Source organism: Phaethon aethereus (genome assembly GCF_964289735.1).
Source record: "Phaethon aethereus genome assembly, chromosome: 7".
Taxonomy (NCBI): domain Eukaryota; kingdom Metazoa; phylum Chordata; class Aves; order Phaethontiformes; family Phaethontidae; genus Phaethon; species Phaethon aethereus.
In genome coordinates, this window is record NC_138583.1 from 6,089,190 (window position 1) to 6,114,121 (window position 24,932).

The window sequence follows — 24,932 nt, forward strand, 5'->3', positions numbered from 1 at the left end:
CAAGGAGCTGCCCCACCTGAACTTCCCAGTTCCTTTCTGAGGGCACTTGCAGCTCCCACACTGTCCTGCAGTGGTGGGTTCCGCAGTTTGTGTGCGATGGCTTATTTCATTGCCTCTGCTTTTCTGCACCTTCAGCTGAACGGTGCTTGGGCCTCATGTTGCAAGAGTAAACAGCAACTCTTTTCCCTTTATGCACTGTCATTAATATTATTACTTTTCCTACCGAGTCCTGGCAGCCTGCACGTCTTCTCAAAACTACTGGGCAAAGAGTGACTGTCCTAAGGGTACCGTTACAGCTCCATCACTTTTCTTGATGAGTTGTAGCTAGCTTAGAACCCGTTGTCACATAGACATGGCCAGCTGTTTTAGCCTGAAATTCTGCGTTTTGAACTGGTTGTTGTTCTCCAGTCGCTCTGTAGATACGTGTGTCACGCAAATAATTGTAACTGCATTTAGATTTGACCATTCTGGTTCAGTATTTAAGCATAGATATTGAACTTGAGGTACTGAACTGCATCCTCCTTTTTCTCAAGCCTTTTTCAATTTTTCAGATGGATTCCGAATGGTGGTTGCATTCAAATTCCGTACACTTACAGCCCCCCTGGATTGGATGTTGTTCGACACTCTGCTGTCATGCATTTAAAAACTTTATGTACATAATTTTCCATAATTTAAAACATACTGGATTCAAGATAGACCCATAGAGAATACATGGCCATTTAGAAAAAAAATATTACGAGACTTTAAAATACGGACTTCTTCTACATCACTTGAAATACTTTTGCAAGGTCATTATTGTCTATTGCATCAAAACAGGCTGAAAGGGGCTGGGGAATGGCACCGTCTTATTAAACAAATCCTTGTACTTCGCTTTTTTTTCCAGTGTGTCTTTTTAATATGAATGCTAGGAGGGTTAAGCTGCTTTCATAGGGCAGTAATGCAAATCATGAGAAAAATAAATACTCTCCCTTTTTGAGACTCTGCAAATTACAGCTGGAACTGGACACACTCTTCTGTGCTTCCAGAGGAATTTCATGTAAGATGCTGGATACTTGGTGGAGACAAAGAGCTGTGAGAGCAAATGTTTCCTCATCCCCATCGTTTGCATGATGATTGTTTTAAATGGTATCTAAAGATGACATCTTCACTGCAGGGAAAGGACAGTGCATGAAATGGAGGAATAAGGCAACATGTTGTAGTTTGGGGTTTCCACTTCTGTTCAGATAACATTGGCAAAGATACAAGAAAGAACAAAAAGCAGAACTTCTCCATCTAGGTGTAGAAAAAGGTGGAGCTGCTTTATTCTCTAGGAAAAATGTTTTCAAGTCCTTTTGGAGTAATAAGCAGTTGATAGGGAAACATCTGTGTAAAAAATTCTCAGTATTTTTAGTACTTTATTTTACATCTCAAGTGTGCAAGTTTTATAAACAATTTTTTTTGCCTAATACAAACATAAGTTGCATTTGAGGGATGGACGTTCAGAAGTACAATGGCATCACCAATGTAGTGAAGTGTTACATTGTGGAAAAAGTTAAACTGGGCCCTGGAGGCAAAGGGGAGCCGATCTTTGGGGTGTGTGTGGGATTCCCCTGGAAGTGGCTGTCCCGGCTTGGGGGGGCGAAGGAGCTTTGGGCTGGGTAGAGAAGGGGCGGCAGGGCTGCCAGGTACTGCAGTCCCGGCAGGAAGAAGCGCTCCTGTTCAGCAAACGCACCTGAAGTTACAATGCGGGCTGGGAAGGAGAAAACTGCCTTGTGGTTTAGGAGGTCGTTTTACCGCAGACGGTGCAGAGTAGCGTCATTCAGGCTTTTTTTTTTTCCCACCAAGGGGGCAGATGGAAAAAACTGATTTGCTACATGCCTTACATGAGCTGGGGTGTACCTTGACTTTATAGGGCATCTTTTGTTAAGTTTTTAAGATCTAACTAGAAAGTAACAGAAACCAGAAATCAAATGACAATTTTAATAGACTTTAGAACAGAGTGTACGAGTATAAAACACTGGTTTTGTATTTCAAAAGTTGCAGGAAGATAGCCAGTCATTTTAAACAGTCTTCTACAAAACATATGCCAGTAGATTACATAAAAGACACTATATACAATATAAAAGAGCAGAAAACAATCCTCACTGTAAAAATAATTTAAAACAAAGTATTTCAATTTAAAATATCTCCTATAGCACAAACTAATACATTGTGACATGCAAGTGAAAACTAAACATATTGCATTCTTTAGTGTAGCCAAATAAGAGCTGTATTAAATTTGGACAATGAGACAACATGCCAACATTTTCTGATGAATACAGGAGGCTGTTCTTAAATACTTATTAACTGATGTATCTTATGTTCAAAGAACAGCTACTACGCATCTTCCAAAATGTAATAAATATTAAAGCAAAATATGTGAATTATCTAGATTGTAGAGTTCATTTGGGCCAACGGTGAAAAAGTGGTTTCTAGAAAAACGCGGTTTTGCTTACTACTGCACTGTGCAATCGTACAAAATAGTTCTAAAGGCTTGGAAACAATCCGCATTTGAAAACTGGCAACATCCAGTTTTAAGGCAGCCTAGCGCTCGACTATACAATGTAATAATCTGAGTAGCTGCTTTGCTATATTAAGAATACGTAAGGTGGAGCTAGCAGGTGGAAAATTACTTTCCCAACCTGACAGATGACCTCAAAATGGGTGTGCTTCCAGGTCAGGTTATTCATCCGTGTTGTACCCACTCAGCAGCATAAGCAGAGGCTCTCGGTACCGGAGTTAAGTTTCTCCCACTTCTGTGGCATGAAGGAAGAGCTCATGTTTTGGTGCCTTTCTCAGATGCTGGTACAAACACTGTTCTGACCTCAGCCTAGCTTCCACATCAGAGCCTTGGCAATTTATCAAATGCTATTTTTAATGCAAGCTGTGCTGTATTTGACTTTTGTATACAACGTGAAAAACCTCTACTATGGGGGATCCATTCGGTTTAAAATGCCAGTATGAGAACTGCTAAGGAGCCGCTGTCAATGTTGTTTCATGTCCACAAGAAGGAGGAAACTTGGCCACCGAAGCATTTTCACAGCCCTTCTGGATCAGGCTAAAAACCATAGGATTACTCAAGTGCCCGCTGTCTGTTTCCATTTACCTATCCACTCACATTGAAGTATGTCTCAAACATACAAAGTAACGGTTAAAGCAAAAAAATTAGCTGCCACAGTAGGTCTTAGAAAATGCCAGTGTTTAATGACAGACTAGGTGAGAAGGAAAGGGTTAGCAGAAGCGTGAGAAGGTTTTAAGTAAACCAAACTGTTACAAAGCAAGAGGTGTGAAAATACCATTCTTTGGTCTAAATTAGCTGTTCCCTTTATATTAGTTTAACATTCCAATGGCTTTTTCAAAACTGTTTAAAAATAATATAAGCTGAAATTCATTAAGCAAAAATATGTATTATATACATGGATGCCTGATAGGACAGATGAACTTAAAAGTAAGTGAACACAGTGACAATTGTTTAGGTATCCCTAGTACCTTAAAAAAAAAAAAAAAAAAAAAGATGAGTTAGTGTTGACTGCGCAGTAGTAGAATTTTATTGAAAAAGGTAAAAAACTAAGCATGAAAATCTGTTTTAGTTGTTTATAAACACTACATCCTTATGGTTTTGTTGCTCTAAATTCAGACGTAAACATTCGTTCTGACATGCCAAAGCTCCTAATGCTGGTGGAAAGTTCCTGTAACCAGTCAGTGATCCCTTTACAACTTGTTGCTTGGATGATCAGTCCCTGCGGCTTCGTTTGTGCAAGCTGATTCATCAGCTGCTGCTTCCTCTTGTTCAACTCCGTCTTCCCCGAATCCAGGTTCCTCTTCCCTTTCAGGGGCATCCTCATCCTCTATGCCGTTGTAAAACTCTTCGATCTCGCTCTCGTCCTCCGCATCTAAGCTCTGACTACGACATGACCCACTTTCACTACTACTCCCACAAGAGCTAGAAGATATGATATCGTCTTCAGAATCTGAGTAAACCTCAGCACCATGGAAAATATAGCGATTTGGTGGTAAAAATAGATACTGAGTACCTGAAACAGAATTTTAAAAGTCAATAAATGGCAAACATAAATTACTCCTTCAAGGTCTTGCAGACTTCTGGTTAGAAGGTTCCTACCTGCATATGTATGTCTTTTCAACAGTGAACCTTAGCTGACAACTCAGATTACATTCGAAACGCATTTATTTCAACGTATGTGTATCTACTACGAAGCACAATAACACACGCTTCACGGGAAGGCTCAGCATTCCTCCTCCCCGCTCCCTTTGACACAAAAGAGCATTTAAACTTTAATGTTTAGCAGCTTTTTTCCACGGGTATATGTATCCACAGCTAGACTTCTGTTATTTGTAACACAACTGGAAACCACTGCACAGAGTTTTCGACAAAGTCTAAAAACAGCCTTTGCTTTGGAAAGCTGCAATGTAATACCTGCTTCTTCACCCACACGGATTTTCTAGTGTCATAACTCCTTACATCCGTTAAGAGACTGCACACTGGAAGGCTTCCTTGGAAAGTCTAAAGTTTCCTTCAAAATGTGGCTGGTTCCAGCTGTGAAATTTGCTTTTCAACTCCTACCATGACTTTGTCTTTCAGTTCTGCTGCCATACCGAATTATGACCTAGTGTGTGACCAGCTTCCTAGCACCCATGAATCAAATGAATTTTTCTGAAAACGCATTTGAAAATGCTATAAACTGTTTTATCTTTTGATACTTGCCTTCAACCTCCTGAACTTTTTAGGGAGTGTGTAATCACTAATTATAAAAGCTATTACGAATTAAAGAAAAATTTCTTATTGGCTTCTCCAAAAGAAAGAAATGATACAATGATGAATTATGTAGTAGACACTTGTCTGAACAAGAATAATCACTGAAACCCACTGAGTCCCTCAAGGGCAACTTATTTGTTGCTTTGAAGTAAGTGAGAATAAACATCTTGGCCAAAAAATGCAAAATACTGAAAGGAGTTAACACTTACCATCCAGCCTTTTGCTAATCTGTTCTTTTGCAGATCTGTTTACCCAGCACTTCTTCAAGATTTCATTTTTTTCTTTATTTTCTCCGTTGTTGGATCCATTTTCCTTCATTGTTTCAGAGTTCATTAGTTCACTAGCAGGATTTTCAGGGTTTTCTGATGATGTCTGTGTGTCCTGAAGCTCTTCCTCTGTGCAGGTCCCTTTAGTTTCTGAGGCAGGATCACAGTTCCCTACCTTACATTCAGCTAGGTGTTCTGAAGACACCACCGAAGTATCTGGTGGAGTCATCCTTTCTGGTGAACTAGAGTCTTCTGAAATGTGTAAAGGGGTAGGCGGTAGCTCAGCCGAGTGTATTTCAAGCTCCCTGTGCGTTCGTGGAGGCTTTTCGGTTATTTCTGAGAGTTTTACCGAGTTGTAGCAAAGTTTTGTATATTCGCTACCTAGCCTTTGACATAATTCATTAATAATAACATCACAGTCTCCAAGAAGCTCCACATCAAAGTGTAGATGAGGCAAAGGTTCCCTATTAATTAAGATCTGAGGCACTTCATGGGGGATGGAACCTATATATAGAGAAGAGAATTTAAAGGTAGTCACTTCAGTTTCACTTTCAGCAGGGATCTACTTAGAAAGTTTGATTCCTCAGACTACTCTTCATACATTCACTTGCGACAAGTCCAAAACAGACAGATCAGGAAGAAGACAAGCAAATCTCAAATTTAACAGCAGCAGTTGGAGGTGCTATGCCTACTGTAGCCTATCTAGATTTTCTTCCCCATTTTTTCCAGGAAGAAGTGTTCCTCTACTCCATCACCAAGAAACCCATGCACAGAGATACTGACTACAGCAATGTTAGGTCAAGTGTTAAAAAGAGAATTAAAATTAGTACTATAATCTCTTAGAAGAACTGTGCTGATTTTGTGCATTCCTTTTATGTCCCTAAGTGCACATGAAGAATCTACTGCTGGTAAATGACGTCCTGTTAACTAGGTCAAAATACTTCCAGGTACCCTCTACCCTGTACAGGGTTGCTTGGCCCATTTCTGACATTTAGGCTTCCACAACCCACCAGTGTGGTAACCTCGCCATCGATTCCTCAGATAACCCAACTCCTGAAAGCCAGTTCTAGGACACAGAAAGAGCAATGGTTTGTGTAGCAGTCCCTGACTTTCCAGTTCTTATGCCTTTCCCCGTCAGCCTAAACACTAGGCTCTGCCTCTTGCACAGCGAAGAGGCCGTTCCTACAAAGGCCACGGGTGCGGTACTGTTCCCAGTTAGTAGCAGATGCCAAACCAATGTCCTTCTCAGGCTTAGACGTGAAGAGAATTTCTTTAGCACCAGTCAGTATTGCACTCTGTAGGCAAATAAATCACCTGTCATGGTATCTTCTCAGCCTTCCTGAAGGGCATTTTTCTGTAACGTATATCATCAGAGATACTTTTCCATACCGCTTTTAAAAGCTAAGGATCCAAATGGTGACGTGCTATATAATGCCCACTGTGTATCATTTAGTATTACGTACTGACTTTAAAATAAGCTACAACTCAGACACCTGATGTACATGATCTGAGTTTTTGATACTACATTTATCTTTATAAAGATGATTCCTTTCTAATCTTTCAGGTAACTCTGAAAGCATATTGCAAGCAGGGAGAGAAATTAATTGAATCACAAAACAAAGCCAAGTTTTAGGAGGAGTTTTTCAGATTATCGTTTCACTACCTTGAGATCTACCGGAGTATAGAAAAAGCACTTAGAATTTGTAACTTTCTCTATTTTGCATTTCAGCTTTACATAGGCAATCAGTCTTCATCTTGGAAAACTAGATGCTGAATCTAGTTTCTTTGCTGAAGCAAGCCAAAAGCGCTTCTTAGAGCTCTTAACTGAGAATTTCACTTTTGATCCAAATTTTTGGAAGAAAGTATTACCAGAGATAGTCACTTACTTGGAATCAATGCTACTGGTCTTACTTTCAGTGAAGACCCAATAACAATAAGGAGATCAACTTCATTTTTGTCGTACTTCATGGCACGATGGAACTGCTCGGGTAAGTTCTCTCCAAAGAACACTATGTCTGGCTTCATGATGGCGAGCGGTTCATCAGATGGACATCTGGGACATCTAGGTACAACCTGCATTAGAACAGCTTCTATTACTACAATTCAAGGCTGTGCCCTTGAAAACCTCAGATTTTAGCAATTCGCAGTGGCTTATTTTGGCAAAAGACAAGTTTCAGTGATATTTCCTCATTTCATTTTTCTGTGCATGTACAGACAAGTACATGTCTTACTCTAGCCTGCCGCAACTGCACACAGAAATAAGACTGCAGCAGGAATAAAGAGGGAGTCCTCTTAAGTCAAAAGGGAGAAACCATGCAGGCCTACACCACAGTTCTTATCTGACAGCTAAGCCAAAGTCCAGAAATCACGCTCGGCACCAATGAGTAATTACCTCCTATTTGATAGGAATGTGTTTTTCTTGGTTTAATCAGAGCAAAAACTTAGATTTCGTTGTCACTTTCCATTATAGGATCTGATATAAACCCCTTCCTAATCAGAGAGTATATTGTAGAGCTTTACCTCTCTACTTTCCCCTCTCCTCCAAAAGGGTACGTGTGTTACACACATAAAGCAACACGATGCTGTAGCAGGTGGCTAGCATATGGGACAAGAACACAGGAAAGAACTTTTGTTTGGTCTCCCTTTGAAACTTTTCCAAGTCCTCCAAAAACAGAGCAGAATCCTCGTCCACTAAAAAAAGTGGACAGGAGTTATGTTTGTGGTGAAGTAGGTTCCCTTTCCTCCGGAAACCAGAGGGTTTTCTGATCTTTCAACTCTTTCCTGTCTTAAGACTTTCTTCAGAGAGAAAAACAAGAGCGTGAGCAATGTGAGTACATAGGGACAATACTTCAGTTACTACTGAGAAGTGTTTCTTTCAAATAGTTCAGTTCTTCTCAGCTGTAGCATTACAATACAATACCCCAGAATAAATCCAAGGAGCTAAATGTGGCTGCAATCCAATAGCAAGGCATCACAAGCAAATTGGTGCTATGTAAAGGTGTAGAGAGATGTATATTACTTATTGTAATAGGAAGACGTATGAAAACTGACATTTAAATGCATAACTGCTCCCTCTTGTACACAGAATATATGAAGAAAAAATAATACAGAACTTACAAAGTTTAAATCAAAGAACTAGTTTATGGATGTCTGCAGTAGGACAACAGACAACGCTCTCCATGTGAGAAAACATCACAAGGAAAAGGCCTTCCTCTCGTGTCAAAGGACCCTTCCCAGAAATTTAAGTCATCGAACAAAGAATCCAGTCCTTACTTGAAGAAAACCTTGTAGGAGGGATGTGTAAGCAGCAGTATGGCACAAGAACTAGGAACTGGTATGGAGGAAACCTTCACCACATACTCGAGCTAAAGAGCATCTAGTAACCCCATGCTAAAGGGAAACAAACTAAAGAATTCCCCAAAAAGGAGCAGATGGGTAGTAGAATGGATCTGGAACTTCTTCCTCTATCTTTACATAGCAGAAAGAGAGCTTATAACACACTCCGAAGCTTTTTACCCAGTTGTCTCTTCTGTTGATGTTAGTGATGCCTTTGTACTTTCAGTTGGAAGCTTAAGGAGGGAAAATAATTTGCCTGTATTAGGAGGAAGATGAAATGAAGACCTCTAACTTGATTTAAAGAGACCAAGTAATACTAACTCTGTTTCCATCGTTTCTCACAGAAGCCCAATGACTTGTGATGTAATGGATCTCTGTAGAGCAACTGATGTCCCTATCCAAATCATCTGAGTCACTGCAATGGGCCCATAAATGCGTTTCAACACTACACTACTCACCAGCTTCTCTGATAATCCTCAAAAAGGCCGTCAGTAAGGGGGGAGATCTATTCCAAGAGCTGAAATTGATACCAAGAAGTTAAAGCTAGATAATTGGCCACTCAATTGCCTAGGGTCCTCTTTCCCTCCAGAAGTAGCACTCCCCCAAAACCCCACCGCCTCTGGTGATGTATTTCTCCAATGAAAGAGAAACGGAATTTCTCATTGACTATTGATGTTATCCGTACATCAAAAACAAGATTAATAAAGATTACGTTGGTTTCAGAATATCCAAGAACTGGCGCATGTTTTCCATTTCTTGGACCTTTTCTTCCTACATCTTTTACTGTTTCTTGAAGCTGCCTAAAAGAGTCAAAAGCAAAGTAAAAGTGATATTTTTGGAAGTGACTGAAAATTGGTTTACTTGGAAGTTCTATCGGTGTTATTTAGAACTGCTGCTGCTTCTCATCCAGAAGGATGGCAGCCAAGAGAAAGAATTCTGCTACAGGGAACTAGCATGTTATCTTGGAATTGGCAAAAGAATGAAGAGCAGCAACAAGAAATTGTTAGTTTTCTAAACAGAAGACTTCAAACAATTCTCAGTCTACAGTAAGTTGAAAGGAAATCCTGGCAGAAAGATGCAGAAGCACTTACGACCATCAGAGCAAAGGAAAAGTAGTATTTTTAGGGAAAACTAAGGACCTGGGGCTGAACTTTCTGAAGCAGCAGCAGACAGCCGAGACTAGAAACTGGACTATCTATTGGGACCCAGGTACCCTTTTTGTGAAGGGGGGCTTGTTAGAGAACAAAGCTGTTGAAATGGACAGTGTTTTGTTTCACAAGTACACAAAAGGTTTCTTCTGATATTTAAGGAACGAAATTCTACATCCTAGAGAGGCAACAGGAAAAGAAACCGCATAGCACTGGTTTGGGGAATGCAGGCTACAGGATAAACATAATGATGGCAAACAGAACAATTTCTTTTTCCAGGCATAAAGGAGGAAGGGTATGTTTTCTTCCAGTAGCGCTGTTTCTTGTTGTGTGAAATTATATTTGGCAACAACCGTATTTATTTTGCACTACGAAAATAATTCAGTATTACAGATAGGGCCTGCCCTGGAAAGATATACCTGGCAACAGTACTGTAAGAGTAGTTCTGAGAGATTGAGTGTAGAAAGTTCCTTCAGTCTCATCTCGAGACTAAGACCCATCTTTGTTCTCCCTATGCAGAACTATTGCTACAGGTTGCTTCTCTCTCCACTTTCCCACGCTTCCAATACTGACCACCAGCAGGGACAAGCCATCAGGGCAGAGGTTTGGTTCAGCATGTAAGCATACAATGATTACAGTGTTGTTAGGAAACAATCAAAACAGAAAACTACAGAATGCTATGAATGGTAGTTAGAAGGGAAAAAATCCTAAACTCCAACCAGCTGGCTTTGAAGGTAAAGGAGCAGGAAACATCTGTAAGATTAAAAAGTTCTCAAAAATAATAGCAAAGTAAACCAGATTTCACATTTGCTAGTTCAGTATTACAAAGCTTCAGGCTTATGAGGTGCATATATCTTAAAGCTTTAACTCAAACATCTCTTCTGAAAGGCTTTCATTGAGTTTCATTTCCAATGTAATACTTGAAAGATTTACATCGCTTCCATGTTTCTCACCTGAAGTTGCAACTGTGGACTCTAAGCATTTATCAAAAACACGTGAGCCTGCAGAAAGAGAGTGCCGTTCCACTTGTATGAACAAGATCTTTCTGACCAGAGAATCGCCATCTCTGTTCCCTCAAAAGAAGGGGAAGAGCAAAGGGGGTCTCCCCCAGCCAAAGGTTCATCTGCTCTGACAGAGCAGAACTGACTCCTGCCTTGGCCCTGGGGCACTCCACAGCAGATGTGGGGAGCCTGGGATATGGAATAGGTCAGAAGTCCTAGAAAGCACGTGCCAAACATCTCGTCTGATCCTCTTCCTTGCTCAGAGGCTGCTCTGTAGTTAGCAACTTCTCCATGCATCATCTACTGTTTAAACATATTCTTAACGTAGGTAAATGCTCTAAGAGCAACCAATGTTATAAATAGCTAAGCGAGTGCTTTCTCAGAGCTCAGATTAACTTAAAACAGGTATAAATCCAAACTTCTACTTACCATTTTAACCTCTACTTTTCTTGGAGGTGCCATTACAACCGGACTCATATGGTTTTGTTCTGCTTTTCCCCATTGCCTGATTTTTGCAGTATACTTTTAAATACTAGAGGAAATGCTAAAATACAGATCAGCACTTCTATGAAATACGTGCAAAGATACGTAGCCTTTTAAAGGCAGATCTTTTAAGCAATCCAAGGGTGGTGGTTTTGGGTTTTTTTCTGAGAGTTACTTATTAGGAAGCTGCAGTGACTTAAAGTAAATTTTTACCTGATTGAAAATATCTCCTCGAACAACTTCACAATCCACTCTGTATTTACAAATCAGGCAGGAAGCTGTTGCAAAGGAACCTGAGGGGGAAAACCCATATGGTAGAAATAAGGATTTTCAGTCATTCAGATTTGGTCTTTTTGCCCAAGCTGTTTTGACACGAAGGCTGTTACGTTGCAGTGCTATACAAACTGGTCATTAAAAAGTAATTTAAAATTAAGATACTTGTAGTACTAACAGTAGTTCTTCTAGATGTTAAGTCAGCAGAAATCTTGTTTTATGAGCAGGATATACCACATGCATGTCAACAAGAATTATACTGTGTCCTCTCATTCCCCCAAGCATATGCTAGGAGGGGAGAACAGAACCTTCCCTTTTCCTCTTTACACAATTAACAGTAGTGCCGACAGCTCTGCAAACAGCAGCGGCAGGACATGAACCCACACAAACTCAAGAAACTGTAGTTATCAAAAGGCAAAATAACTAAGAAAATGCATTAGTAAAAACTTCACTATAGGCAACTGTTGCTTTCAGCAGAAGTTACAGCTATATTCTTTGAATTGAAATACTGCTCTGAACTTGGTATCCAGCTTAGCTACTGTGTTTATCATTTGGCAAGACCGTGTTAAGTTGGCTGCTCCATCCACTTGATAGCTTTTGCTATCCTGTTTCTGAAGCAGCTGAAGGTGATGCCCAAGTATCTGGTGGAGCATTTGTGTGTCTGTCTGTCTAAAGGGAAAGCTTATCAGGTGGCTAAGACACACCATGAGAATACACAGCATGAAGTCTTTGTGGCAAGCTAGAGTTGCCTTTTGATGTGCACATGTCCAGGAGAGGTAGGCCTACGAGGCCTTTTACCTGCGGAAGGAATAACGCTAGGATTTGACAGGATGCTGAAGAATGAAGTGAAAAATTGACAGATTTTCTCCTAACCATGAAAAAAAGTCTTAAAAAAAATACAGATAATTTTGAGATCTTTTTGACCCTGCACTTGAATGTGCCAGTCGTACAGTAAAAGTCTGCAGCTCTCTAATGATGATCATCTCTAATGATAACTGGGGGCAGTAAGAAAGCCCTGCGACTGAGTAATGTACGGGGTGGTACAAAAGCCTCTCTTCAAAGGTAACTTTTAGAAAGGTAACCATTAAGATGTTGAACTTTATCTGGAGTATATTTTAAGCCACTCAAACCAAAGGTATTTTCTGCTCATAACCTACACACAGCAGCCAACTAACACACTGCTAAATGAAGGGATTCTGGGACTAAGTATGATATCAAAATATATTTTGGGGATATTGTATCGGGGCAAAGCAGTGAAAGCACAGAAGGACTTGGAGCAGATCATTTATGAACACCTGGCGGTTCTCACTGCTGCCGTGGAAAGTGCACAGCTTCTGAAATGCTAGCTCAGCATGACAACTCCCAGAACTTGAGGGATTCCAAAGACTACAGGAAGTACGCCAGTTATTATTTGCCCATTATAACTTGTTTATAGTAATAATTTAGTCCTTTGTACAGTGGGTAGGGACATGTCTGTCAGGCTGGCAGACCTAACTGTGTCGGAGGCATCTGTTGCTACCAACTTGCAACTCTATTATGTGTGTTATTTATCACTGTCAAAAGGACTTTATCAAGAAGTTATGCTGCCCCACGCATGAGTTGCATGTAGCCAGCAGGCCGCTGCCTCTGACCACTCAGCTACGGCAGTGGCAAGGAATATGACTATCTTTCTTCTGAAAAAAGAAAATTGACAAATCTGGCACTGAGCTGAGCTTTGTAGATAAAGAAAGCAAGTGAGTTTCATCCCTGGAAAAGGTAGAATTAGACAGACAGATCTTACAAACGTCCCGACACTGCTTTTAAACAATTTATTTGCCAAAAGTCTACTAAATGATCCAAATGTGCACTTTTAGAACTAGTTTTCTGCATCCTTTCCTTAAAAACGAATCCTTGGACTTTTAGCTTGACATTTGCCAGTCCTTGGAAATGGAAAGCATATCAAGCAACTAATTAAGAGATTCCACTTAATTTGGTATCATTATTACAGAATGTCTATGATACCACAGGTGTAACAAGACGATCTTCAGTTCAACTGAACAGAAATGGTAATTAATCCACAATACTTTATACAATATGAGGTAAAGTCACTGAAGTGTCAGGATATTTTAAGATTTCAGCAGAATATAACCTAAATAAAGAATCAGATAACAGCCAAACGCCATTTCATTGATAGACAGTGAGAGGGACCTATGAAAAGACTGATTTCAACACTCATACATGTATTCTCATACATGAATATAAAGCAGCACCAAATACATTTAAAAAATTAAGCTCTAAGCTTGTGTGAACAGGGTGTGGATCTTCACTGAAACACAAAGACCACTGTTTAGCAAGCATAATTTCTGAAAGAAGTATTTCCACTTGAAACACTTCTGATTTAAAAACTTAAGCTACCTAAAAAAAGTCAACATTTTAAAAGCAGAATATTTGTTGCCAAGAGGTACCAATTCAAGAAAAAAAGAATTTTAATTCTAATAGCAATCAACTTGTCACATGGACCAGTAAACATCACTCCTTCACATAAAATAAGTGAAACTAAAGCCACTAACCATGACACTGTATTATCCTTTGGATTCCTGCAACCTGTTCCAATGTGTCTATGTTCTGAGTATAGTTGCGAAGAAGTTTTCCTTCTTTATCCATCAAAGCTATGAACTTGTGACAGAGAGATGGCTGGAATTGTCCTGGATAGATTTCCTAGGGAATTCGGAGTACATTAGACAGTGTAAATGGATACACAGTGTCTTTATTCCAACTGTAGCAATTCACACAGAACTAAATATTATCAATAACAATTATGTCAACAGTTAATGTTGTCACTCCCTTTGCATTTTGTCATTTCTCTCAGATCCAACTCTTCTTTAAACAGCTGAGCTTCTGCTCATGGCTCCATGCAAGTTGGTATTTTGTTCTTCACACAGCACAAAAGCAAAGTTTAGATCTTTTTTTGGTTTTGAGAATTATGAAATAGGAAAGCTTTTCCTTTGTAAGCATCAAGTAACCTCGATATTTGTCATTGGAGACATACATGGTTTAACTGCAGTCTGACACAAATTTCATGAGGAATTTGGGTTCTGGTCTTTTGGATTGGGATAAGCAGTTTTTACTCCTCAGCATTATCAGCAGCCGTTCCCAGAAGATGGAAGCCCAGAAAGGGCATTGGATATGAAGGGGAGGACAGGTGGTACTCAGACCACCTTTGCCGATTTAGTCATCAAGTTAAGACCACATGGCTTAACAGAGCAATTCCACTGTGCCTGACAGATGCTTAGCCCTTCCATTAGATCAAGGTAGAGGAGGTTGGTATATCTAAAGAGCATATAGCAAAAAACGAAGGCACTTCTGTAGAATGTTTGATGTTTGCTCACAAGGAGCCTGCTGAAAGGAAAAATAAAATGTGGGCACCCAGCTGAAAGCTTCACACTAGGAACCTCTGTCTAGAGTTGACCACCCTGGTGGTACCTCTGGTTGCTGTGCGACAAGGAGGACAGCAGCAGCAGCAGCAGCACCACCACTCTCTTGCTCAGGAGCACTTATTTAGGGGAAGAACTTGAATTCCAGACCCTCTGCTCTCCAGTCGCTCTCTCGCCATGGAGCAGCAACTGGGCTGGAGTGTCACCTGGGAAAGTGAGGCCTTTTTACAGAAAAAGCACAAGAGTCACTGGCCAAATGAAAGCTAGCAAGAAGCAGCCTGCTGCCTACCTTTACCAGTAGATACTTAAAGCCAAACCAAAAGTTCTAGCGCAACAGTGTACTGTTAAATTAATCTTTGTGGCAGCTCTACCTTCAGCTACCATATAGCCTAACTATGAACAAAGCAAGCAGGCTTTTTAAAAGCATTTGTTTTTCCCCCCAAGTATTTCAAGTTACTCCTAATTCTGAAGCTACATGGGTCTTTGGAGTTAAACTGCAGCAGTGATCAATGATTGCTCATAGTGCTACTACCTAGACTATGGCTAGGCTATTACACAATTGTAATCAGACATCCATGTGGTCCTAGCAGCTTTCACGTCTTAGTCTAAAGCAGCAAGACGTGTTCTGCCACTGGGCTCTGCAGAGCCATTCCTTGCCCCTAGAATTAAAGGAACTTAAGATTTAATGGAATAAGAAATCAATATTCTAACCAAGCTGAAGGACAGAAAAGGAAAAGGGGGAGAAATTATTTTAGTAAAAAAGTATCAGCCAAATTGGATTTGGACTATTCTGGTAAAAAAAAAACGTGTATAGGCAGGCTTCAGGTAAGTTGTTTTTTTTGTTTGCTGTGGAGTTTTTTGGGTTTGGGGTTTGGTTTTGGGGGTTTTTTAGTATTAAAAAAACAAGGAACTGAGTACACTAAGGGGCATCAAAACATGTTAGTATCTGGATGGGAGGCTTTCAGAGAAAGCCAAGCAGCTGAAGAATGCATTGATTTTTCTTTTCCAATCTTTATAACATAATAGAGCAGCATTATAAATTGTGAGTGAAGGGAAGAAAGAGTGAACACAACTAGTAGGGACTGATTTTCACAAGTCCTTACTGGTCCGGTAGTAACTCCTGTAATATTTTGGTTTTGACTTCTTTTGTCCTGAGGAAATTCCAGATTAAATGCAATTTTTTGTTGTTTCTACCTATGTCTACTGCTTCTACAAATCCTTCTTGTCTCCGAGGTGTACTCCCTGCTTTTTAAACTGTTTAATATCACTAACATTTTTCCAAAAACTCCTGCATTCTCCTTTTTAAGCAAACACAGTCCCTGCAAAAAGGCCTTCATTCTCTAAGCTGTACAGATCCTTGTGACAGCTATATCAAAACCTGAAACAAGAACAAACTTATTCGTGCATGAAACTGCTTTAGTCCTCTTTAATGTAAATGCAGTGATAAAATGTGAATGTATTGTATGGCACTGAAGAGCATGCCACAGCATATCAAATTCAAATGTAGCTTTCCACGTTACTCATGTGCTGGCCTAAAGTTTCTCATATTCTTTCATTTTTCAGCGAAAGTAACAGCAGCTAAGATTACTGATCAAATAACTATAAATTTTTATTTATGGTCCCTGAAATTAGAGACACTGTCTAGAATGGTTGTATATATAATGAACTTCTAACAGGAACAGTAAAAATAAGCTTAAAAAGAAAAGCAGAGAATGTTGCCAAGTATTTCTAATAGGGCTAATATGTGGTTGCATACAATGACTGAAGTAACACTGAGGATATGAAATCGATACATTGCAAGACCTGCCCAAGAAGAGAGTTACTATGCCACTGGTCTCTCAATAAAGTAAATTCAATACATTAACCTATTTTTCTATCTTGTTTATAAAAATGACAGAGATACAATTTTGTTAACAGAATAGTTTTGTATCTGATTTATGCATTTTAATATTATTACCTGTCTTTACTGACCAAGGTAAGAACTGTTGGAAAACCATACCTTTGCAAACTTAAAAAATGGCCTGGGATCCTTTCTGAAGTATTCTATATCAAACATTGCTTGAGGATCTGGAAGGTCTGGGAAGTCTACAGCAAGGCGTGCATAGATGCCATCTCTTGATCTGAAGTCAGGTATTCCACAAGACACAGACACCTGAAATATATTTTTGCAATCTGAAATAAGCAAAACTACGTATTTGTCTATAAAATGTTGCTATGATACAAACTATTTGGGAAACCACATTTCTGTATGATCACAGTGCTCAGAGACATGAAGAACAAAACCAGTCTGGGTTCTCTGTATTTATTTTTTTACCAATGTAACAATTCCCAAATCACAAGCAGGAGAAACAGCACAGAAACAGAGTTTGACAACTAACAAAAACAACTCCTTCAGTATTATCTGTATAGGCAGTAATAGGAGGCCAGAACTTACTTTTATACTGGAAGTTTTGTAAAAAATGAACAAAAATTTAAACTGTTGCATTAAATTTGATTAATAAGTGTTCACTGATCTACCAACTTGTGGGGCTTGGACAAAGTGGTGGTGGTGGCTTTTTTTTTTTTAACGTGCTAACACAGTAACAGAATAGATTCTTACTTTTGATGAATAAACCCCTTTTGATAAACAAATGCTGTTTGTTTATCAAAGCATTGTAGTAGTCAATAAAGACTAAAATTTATTGTCTCAGACTACCCCAGAATACTATGGGAAGAGGAGGAGAAAGAGGTGTATGATAGTAATTACAGAAAGAGCAAGATTGGGTAGTAGAAGTAGCAGTGCTTTTCTAACAAGCTGATTTGATTTACTCATCTTTTCTGAATGGTGTCACACCCTCTGTGTATGAACAACGGAAGCAAAAAATGACCGACTTTGTATCATGATCTGGTACATAGGTATAAAGCTGCAAATGTACAACAGTTTAAAAATATTCTTTAGTAAAACAGTAAGTAATCTTACTACCATCATAGAGCGGCACATGTTAGAAGTAAAATTCAGTCTACAGAAATCTAATCAAACTCTCCTTATAATCTTCCCCCTCCCCAACTCTTTTTTTTTTCTTTTTGAGTCCTATTCTTCCAGTCCCTCTAGCTCCATCAGGTATTTTAAGAGATCCACTGACAGTTACTTTAAAAAAAATCATTACCTTTGTTTCAAATGAAAAAATGACTAGGATAGAAAGTGTTCTGGAACAGGTAGATGTGATCTTATTCCATAACTATTTTGCATGGAAGCAACTGTTTAAAAGTGTAAATGTTTAAGAATTTTTTCTTATAAGAAGAGAGATCTTGTCATTTCCAACTTAAGCTCCAGTCTCGCAGTGTGCATCGTTCTAGTGGACAGCTGTGCCTCGTCTTCCCATCTAGCACAATTATTTGATTACGAACGTTGCGAGGGTCACATCACCTGCATGCTGTAAAGCACTGGGTAAGTATTTAACCAACTGTCTAGATATTCTCTCACTGTCATTGCAGCAATACGTACCCCAGCTCCAGTCAAGACCATTATTTTTTTGCATTCTTGTAAAAGTTTCACAGCATCATCAATAGTATTAATATCTTTTCGTTTTTTTCTTTTTGGTGGTTCTGAAAGAATGTTTATAACAATTTGCCACAGTGTCATATCATCCAGTTCAGGTGGAGGGATTGTTTCTGGTAGCAGGTCTTTCAGAATTGTCCGTGGGTCTGTACCTAACATGAGATGCTGCTGAACAAAAGTGTAGGGACCTAAGAGAATTAAAAAAAAAATAAATATGTAAAATTGAGTCATGTATTTCAGATGATTATGATGTTGTCCCATTCATTAAGGCTTGCTACTACAATTTTGTTAATCCAGTTTAATGCTTCGTTCATCAAAACCTCTGTATGTTTTGGTCTAAATTCTGAAGCGATACTATAGCTAGGGTTTTTGCTTATTTATTATTATTTTATGTTAAGCCATGAAAGGTTTTGTAGAAAGTTAGTCAAGGTAGAAATCACAGTTCACAGCAAACTTGATGGCTCTTGGAGGTGCAGTTATTTAGCAACAAGATTTTCACATGTATCTCTGTTTTTATGGCTTCATTTGTATTGTTCCAACATTTTGTAAGGTATTTACCATAATAAGTTGAAGAGACAACAAACATACATACATTTGCTAGTCACATTATAGAACATCACTCAAGAGAGACAAAGAGGGCCCACCAAGCCATGGATTTTTGTTGTTCTTTTAGTTGCCTAACCCTGATGAATTCAGACATGACCTCCAAAAGCCATCAAATCAATCCTTCCAGAAACACTCCAGAATAGAGCGATAGAAGAAAATAGGTAAATCTTAAGAAGCTAAACTGACTAAGAGGACCCAAATAGCTATCTCTAAGGCTAGTTGCAATGCATATAAAGAAAACAGTTGTTACACATATTTACCGAGAAAGTACCAACAGTGATCCTGTAATGAGGGATCAGCAAAGACAACGTCTGGGCAGATTTTAAGTGGAATACTGTGTTATAACGTTTTCTTGATGCTATTCTTATCAATACTGGCACAATTAATGCTCTGGTATTATCACGCCGGTGTAAGACAAAAGACCTCAAGTCCCAACCCCACTGCAACTTGCAAACCACCATCACCCACAAATCACCAGCGACCTTAGCAGCTTTCTTGCCTCTGTGCAAGGTGAGAACTTTCTTCTGAGTTCCTTAACTTATCTTTTGCTAATATGCAATATATATGCAGACTAATAATTCCCAAACTGATGTAACACTTAGGACAGCGAGCCCTACAGACTGGCTAAAATCATACAAGAATAATCTTCTTTTTCCTTAAAGAATTAATACTAAGTAAACAGGCTAGAAATATGCCATAAATCTGTTCAGTTTAGTTAGTCTGTGTGCATGCTTTTAATATGGATCACAACAGGATTTCTACACAAAAAAAAGACATTAACACTTTTAATCAAAATACAGCAAATTTAAAGAGGTAATTTTTAAACTTCTATATATACAGTCAATAACTCTAAGCTGCTCAAAAGCAGTAATTGCCATTTTTTTGCAACAGAAGAAATCATCTGAAGACTGGGAAGAATTAAGTAACTGTTCAAAGGCAAACAGCATCTAAGAACATTATATAGGCTTCTACCTATACGTGGTCTTGGGGTCCAATCACTAGAACTTGCATGTGAGGCTCTGTCATCTTCATCACTATCACAGGAGTGAAAACCATTGGCTATGATTTCATCACTAAAAAGGAAGTTATCTGCAAGACAGCACAATGACGGGTTAAACTTGAGCCAAATGATACAAATATATCACAAAACCTAAAGTTATACGCATTTAAATGATTTCAATTAATTAGAAATAGGCAGTTTTGTCACTTAGACGCAGAAAATACCTACTTTTTTTGAGTTTATAGATATGCTTTCAAGCCTTCAGTAGATTTACTGCAAGATTTGCTATCTTAATACCTGGCTTCAGTGGGATGGATGTTGACCTTAGTGAAATGTTCATTCTATAAAGTGCTGGGCATTAAGGATTTTTCCATCTTAAAAAAAAATTCCAACTATTTTAAAAGTACAATTAAAAATTCCTTTCTCTTACAATTCTCACTTCTCTCAGCTCACTGAGAAATTGGATAAAACGAAAACGTGTCACCATTCATAGACCAATCTCTGACTAGGTTTTAAGAACACAGCATTTTAAAAGACACCCACAAATACACCTTTGGATACAGCTAAGTTACAGAATTTTGTCAGGCTGTTATCTTGCAGCTGAGCTGCAACAGGTGACCACATACAGACTTACATGGTATTTCAGTTATGGCAGAAAATGTGCTACCTTGAACCACCTTCACTAAGTTTCATCCATTTTACCCTGCAGCTGGGTTTGGCTGAAAGAGTACCACATAGTTACTTCAGCTCAGCTCGTGGCCTTAAGCCAGAGTAAGTCAATCTAACTTCATCATGCATCTAGATGAAGGAGTCCACAGAATGAGATACTGGTCTTGCAGCATGCATTACTAAGCTAACATTTAAGAGGAAATCTAAATTTCAACCTGAGAAACTTACTAGAATTTAGACTACTACACTTTTTTTTAAATTGGCTTTATTAGAAATAGCCACAGCAAGTGTAGCTTAATTTGTTGAAAACATAAGACTATGAAAAAAGGAGAATACGTTTCAGTCATGCTCTCTAAAGCGAAGTATTACTCTAATAGTTTTCAATGTCAATTTGAATAAACCCCTACAATATTTTACCTAGGTTACTTCACTCTTAAATAAAAGACAACCACGAAACACCATCATTTTTTATTCAGAGACTGTGTTGTCCTGTTCTTTCCCTTGTTGGCATAAATACTTTATTCTGATTAGAATGGAATGAGGTAGAGGGCACAAATTTGCTTTTTGTACTTGCTGTCTTGTTCTTCTGAGACCACGGGTGCTCACTGACATTACTATTTCTTATTATTAATCTACGTATTTGCAGCATTTCAGTTGCATCTCATTATGCATGAATTCAGTAAACATATTATGCAAGAAGCATTATGAAGAAAAGTTGATTAGTACACACCACTAAGTGTGAAGTGCAAGTTTTACTAAAATGACCTTTATGTCTATTGTATAAAGAAGCAACGCTTACATTGGTAAAGATTCATTATATACAGGTCACATTGTTTTGTATTTAAGAAACGCTGTGACAGATAGAAGCAGGCTAAGGTAACAGTTTAAATTGTAACGCTCCTTGTGTATTCATCTGATTCCTCAAAGGACTAACGGGAATACTTGTCAGAACCAAGCAATCCACAGCAAAACACGCCTGAGGATCTGAGTAACTTGAGCAAAAAAGCTTCATGTAAGGCACTGAGAAGAGATCATAAGCTTTACTCTTGTGCCGTTTCAGTGAAGTTCTTAAATACCAAGGCTGTTCCAAGGTTATCATACAGCTCTGTTCCTTTTTGGATTGCTTTTGCACAGGCAGAACTTTTCTGTAGAGTTTTACTATGGGCTTAAAGATAAAATATCTTTTAACTGCATTCCAGGATAAAATGTCAAGACTTTACTGGCAGAATGCAGTATATCTTGTACCTTTTAAGAAGTCTTTCCAAAACACTACCTTAAAAAACAAATTAACCACAATAAACCCCATCTGTTTCAGTAATGCAATGCAAGGTACTTTCACACTCATACTGCCCAAATGTGATCTGCAAAGAAACTTTTTAGAAGATTATAATTTAGTTTTGTGCTGCAGTCACCGAAATCTGGTTAACCAAGACTGTAACATGAAGTTATTTAAATAATTTTTGAGGACTGCTGCTCCTGTGCAAGCTTCCATGAAACAGACATAAATCCATTATCACGGCAGAAATTATGAAAAGGAAACAGGGCTTATGATTCTTCATTTTTAGTAACTTGTCAGCAACACAGCAAAAGAGATGTTTTCAGAAATGAGAGTCGAGTCGATCTCCTTCTACGAAGCCCAGCACAAGAAATAACCGGCACTCGATCAACGGCCGTTCAGAGTTAGACTCGATTTGGTTTACAAAAGCAGCTGCAGCGGCTCGCTCGAGTTTGCCTTCAGCGTACGGGTAAGAAAAGGCGCACAGCGCCTGCTGGGCCATCCGCCACCTCCCGCTAGCTGCGGCGCTCTCCCTCCCCGGGACCGGCCCAGACCGGCGCGGGGCCCGGGCTGCGGCAGGCGGCCGCCGGGCCACCCCGCGCGGGCTGTGGCTAGCCGGGAGAGCCCGGGCGGCCGCCGCAGCGAGGCGCCCGCGGGGACGAGCCGGCGCGGAGCCGGCCCCGAGCGCCCGCGCAGGGAGGAGCGAGCCCGCCGCGGGCCCCTCCCGGCTGCGAGGGGGCGGCCCGCGGCCTGTCCCGCCGGGCCGAGCGGAGGAGGGGAGGGATGGGGTCCTCACCGGGATGCAGGGCCGGCGCCTCGGCCGCCCCGTTTGAACACTGCGCCCGCCTGCAGCCAATGGCCGCCTCCGCCGCGTCTTCGCCGGGCACCGCCTCCGCCCCCTCCCCCCGGCCCCGCTGCCGCGGCTGCGGAGGCGGCTCCGCCCGGGGCAGGCCCCGCAGCCCGGCCCCATTGTCCGCGCCGCTCCAGACCGCCGCCGCCGCCTCTTCGTCCTCCTCCTCTTCCTCCTCGGCCCGGCCGCCGCCATGGGCGGTCGCGGTCACGGCCACCGCCTCGCCCGGCAGCTCGTTCGCCACAGCGGCGGCGGGCGGCGGCCCTGCGTCCCGGTCCGGGCGTTGGGCGGGTGCCGCGCCCCGCCCGCAGCTGCCGTCTTCCGAGTCCAGGCGCTGACGCTTCAGAGCGGGCTCGGCGCTCTCGGCCGCGCCGCGGGGGCCGCCGTCACACGGACGAAGGAGCGGAGCCTCCTCGTCCGCCATCTTGGAGTAGCAACCGCCGCCCCCCTCACCTCCCGCCCGGCGCAGCGCGCAGCAGCGCCGCCGCCACAGCCCCCTCCCCCACCCCCAGGGAGCGATTTAAACCCGGCACGTGACCGCGCCGCCGCCCACGCGGGCACCCGCCCCGCGGAGGCAGCAACAACAACAAACCGGGTCACGTGAGGGGGGAGGCGGAGGGGACGGGGGCGGTGCCGCCATCACGTGACGCTCGTGCCGGCTCAACCCGCGCGCGGCAGGGTGCCTTCCCCTTCTCCCCCGCCCTCCCAACGCGCGCCCGCTCCTCGCGCCATGGCGGTTTCTCGTCACGTGGCCGTGTGTCCCCGCGCGAGCCTCGCCCGGGACGGGACAGGGAGCGGCACGGCGGCCGCTGCGGGGAGCGTTATGGGCCGGGCCGGCTGTCCCCGCGCAGCGCCGCGGCCTTTTCCTCACGGTGCTGCGGTGCTCCCAGGAGGGGCGACGGCCCGTGGCGGGAAGGGAAAGCCCTGTCGCTGTGGAGCTTGTCCATCCTCCCCTGCGTCTCCCTCCCCGAGGCTCACCCCGCAGTGCGTTCCTCTGCCGGGACCTTCCTGGCAAATGGCGGCTCCGGTGTGACTTCGTGGGTCTCCTCTCGTCACAAGCCGTTTGAGAAATCCTCGGGCCTCTCCGTGATGGCATTCAGAATACCAGAGAGAGAATGCATCTTGCCGAGGAACAAATGGTGTTTCCCAGCGCGGGCTTCATGTAGCAAACACGCTTTTTTGTGTGCGACGTAGCTGCACAGCACCCGATGGGGTGAAACCCGCCAGGGAAACTCATGTACGAGTCTGCCTGTGAGCGTGTTTGCCAGTCAGGTAGTGTCACCGAGGGGTTTGTAGCGGCTCTTGGTTTTCTGTAAACACAGAACAGAGCTGAGCGTAAGAAGAGAAATATTTACAGGATTACAGCTTCTGCTGGGGACGCTGGCATGCCTGCCAAGTGCCTGGGAAAGGTTTTGCACCTGCAGGTTGAGCTTTTGTTAGGGATGCGTAAGTGTATCACCATGGTACTTGAGCTCCCGAGCTACAGGAAGTTTTTTGTGCAGGGGTTCAGCACCCGTCAGAACAACGGCTGTTTTAGGAATGGAGCCTGCGTAGCGTACGCAAGACCCGATAGTCAATTGCAAGAGCTGGGATTTGCTCTAATGACGTTCACAAAAGCACTTTTTCACATCGGCGTTCCCTGGTTGGAATGTGCACAGCTTGTAGCTGTGGGGACTTGTGGTTTTCCGGTGAAGAGACAATCCTTAGTGGTCGACCTCGATGCTGAATCGTGGACCACCGCAGTATAGTACACATGAAGGTATCTCGCATGGCCCTTCTCAAATGTACTGTCTCTTTCTACCTGGAAGTCTTGTCTGGACAGAACTTGGCCACTTTCCCAGGACTTTTACCAACGTAGAATTTTGATCTAAACTTCATTAATATAAATTTAAATATTTTTAATGTTACTGCTTAATATAAAAAGCTATTTGCAGAGTAGTTTTAGTGATTTAATACACTAAATCCCTAAGTTTAGTGGCAAGACCAAGATTAGACAGGTAGAATTTCTCCCTTGCATGCCTTGGTAACAACAGCTTTTAAAAAACTTTGGGTTAAAATTGTTGATATGTGGTTTTTGGCTTCAAAAATTATTATTTTACAGATAACTGACTTTATAGGTGGTATATGTATTTGTAGGAGGTGTGGATTTTTTTTTTCCCCCTGGTTATTTTAGGTATTAAAAACCCCATGAAACATATACATACCATTTCTCACACTACCTATTTCTCAAAAACAAGCTATGAAGTAACCAGATGTGAATCAGAATATTATTCTGCAGAAA

General features: G+C 41.3%; 1 protein-coding gene across 1 annotated transcript; it reads right to left on the minus strand.

The window, feature by feature from the left end:
* Positions 1–3,018: 3,018 nt before the first annotated feature.
* SIRT1 (sirtuin 1) lies at positions 3,019–23,075 on the minus strand (the record flags this gene model as incomplete). The annotated part of the gene is made up of 9 exons (XM_082002582.1): positions 3,019–4,052; positions 5,002–5,562; positions 6,945–7,131; positions 11,240–11,319; positions 13,849–13,996; positions 16,712–16,864; positions 18,197–18,438; positions 19,829–19,945; positions 22,598–23,075. The coding sequence occupies 9 exons, from the start codon at positions 23,073–23,075 to the stop codon at positions 3,730–3,732; spliced, it is 2,289 nt and encodes a 762-aa protein (XP_081858708.1). The 3' UTR covers positions 3,019–3,729.
* Between the last annotated feature and the right edge of the window lie 1,857 nt (positions 23,076–24,932).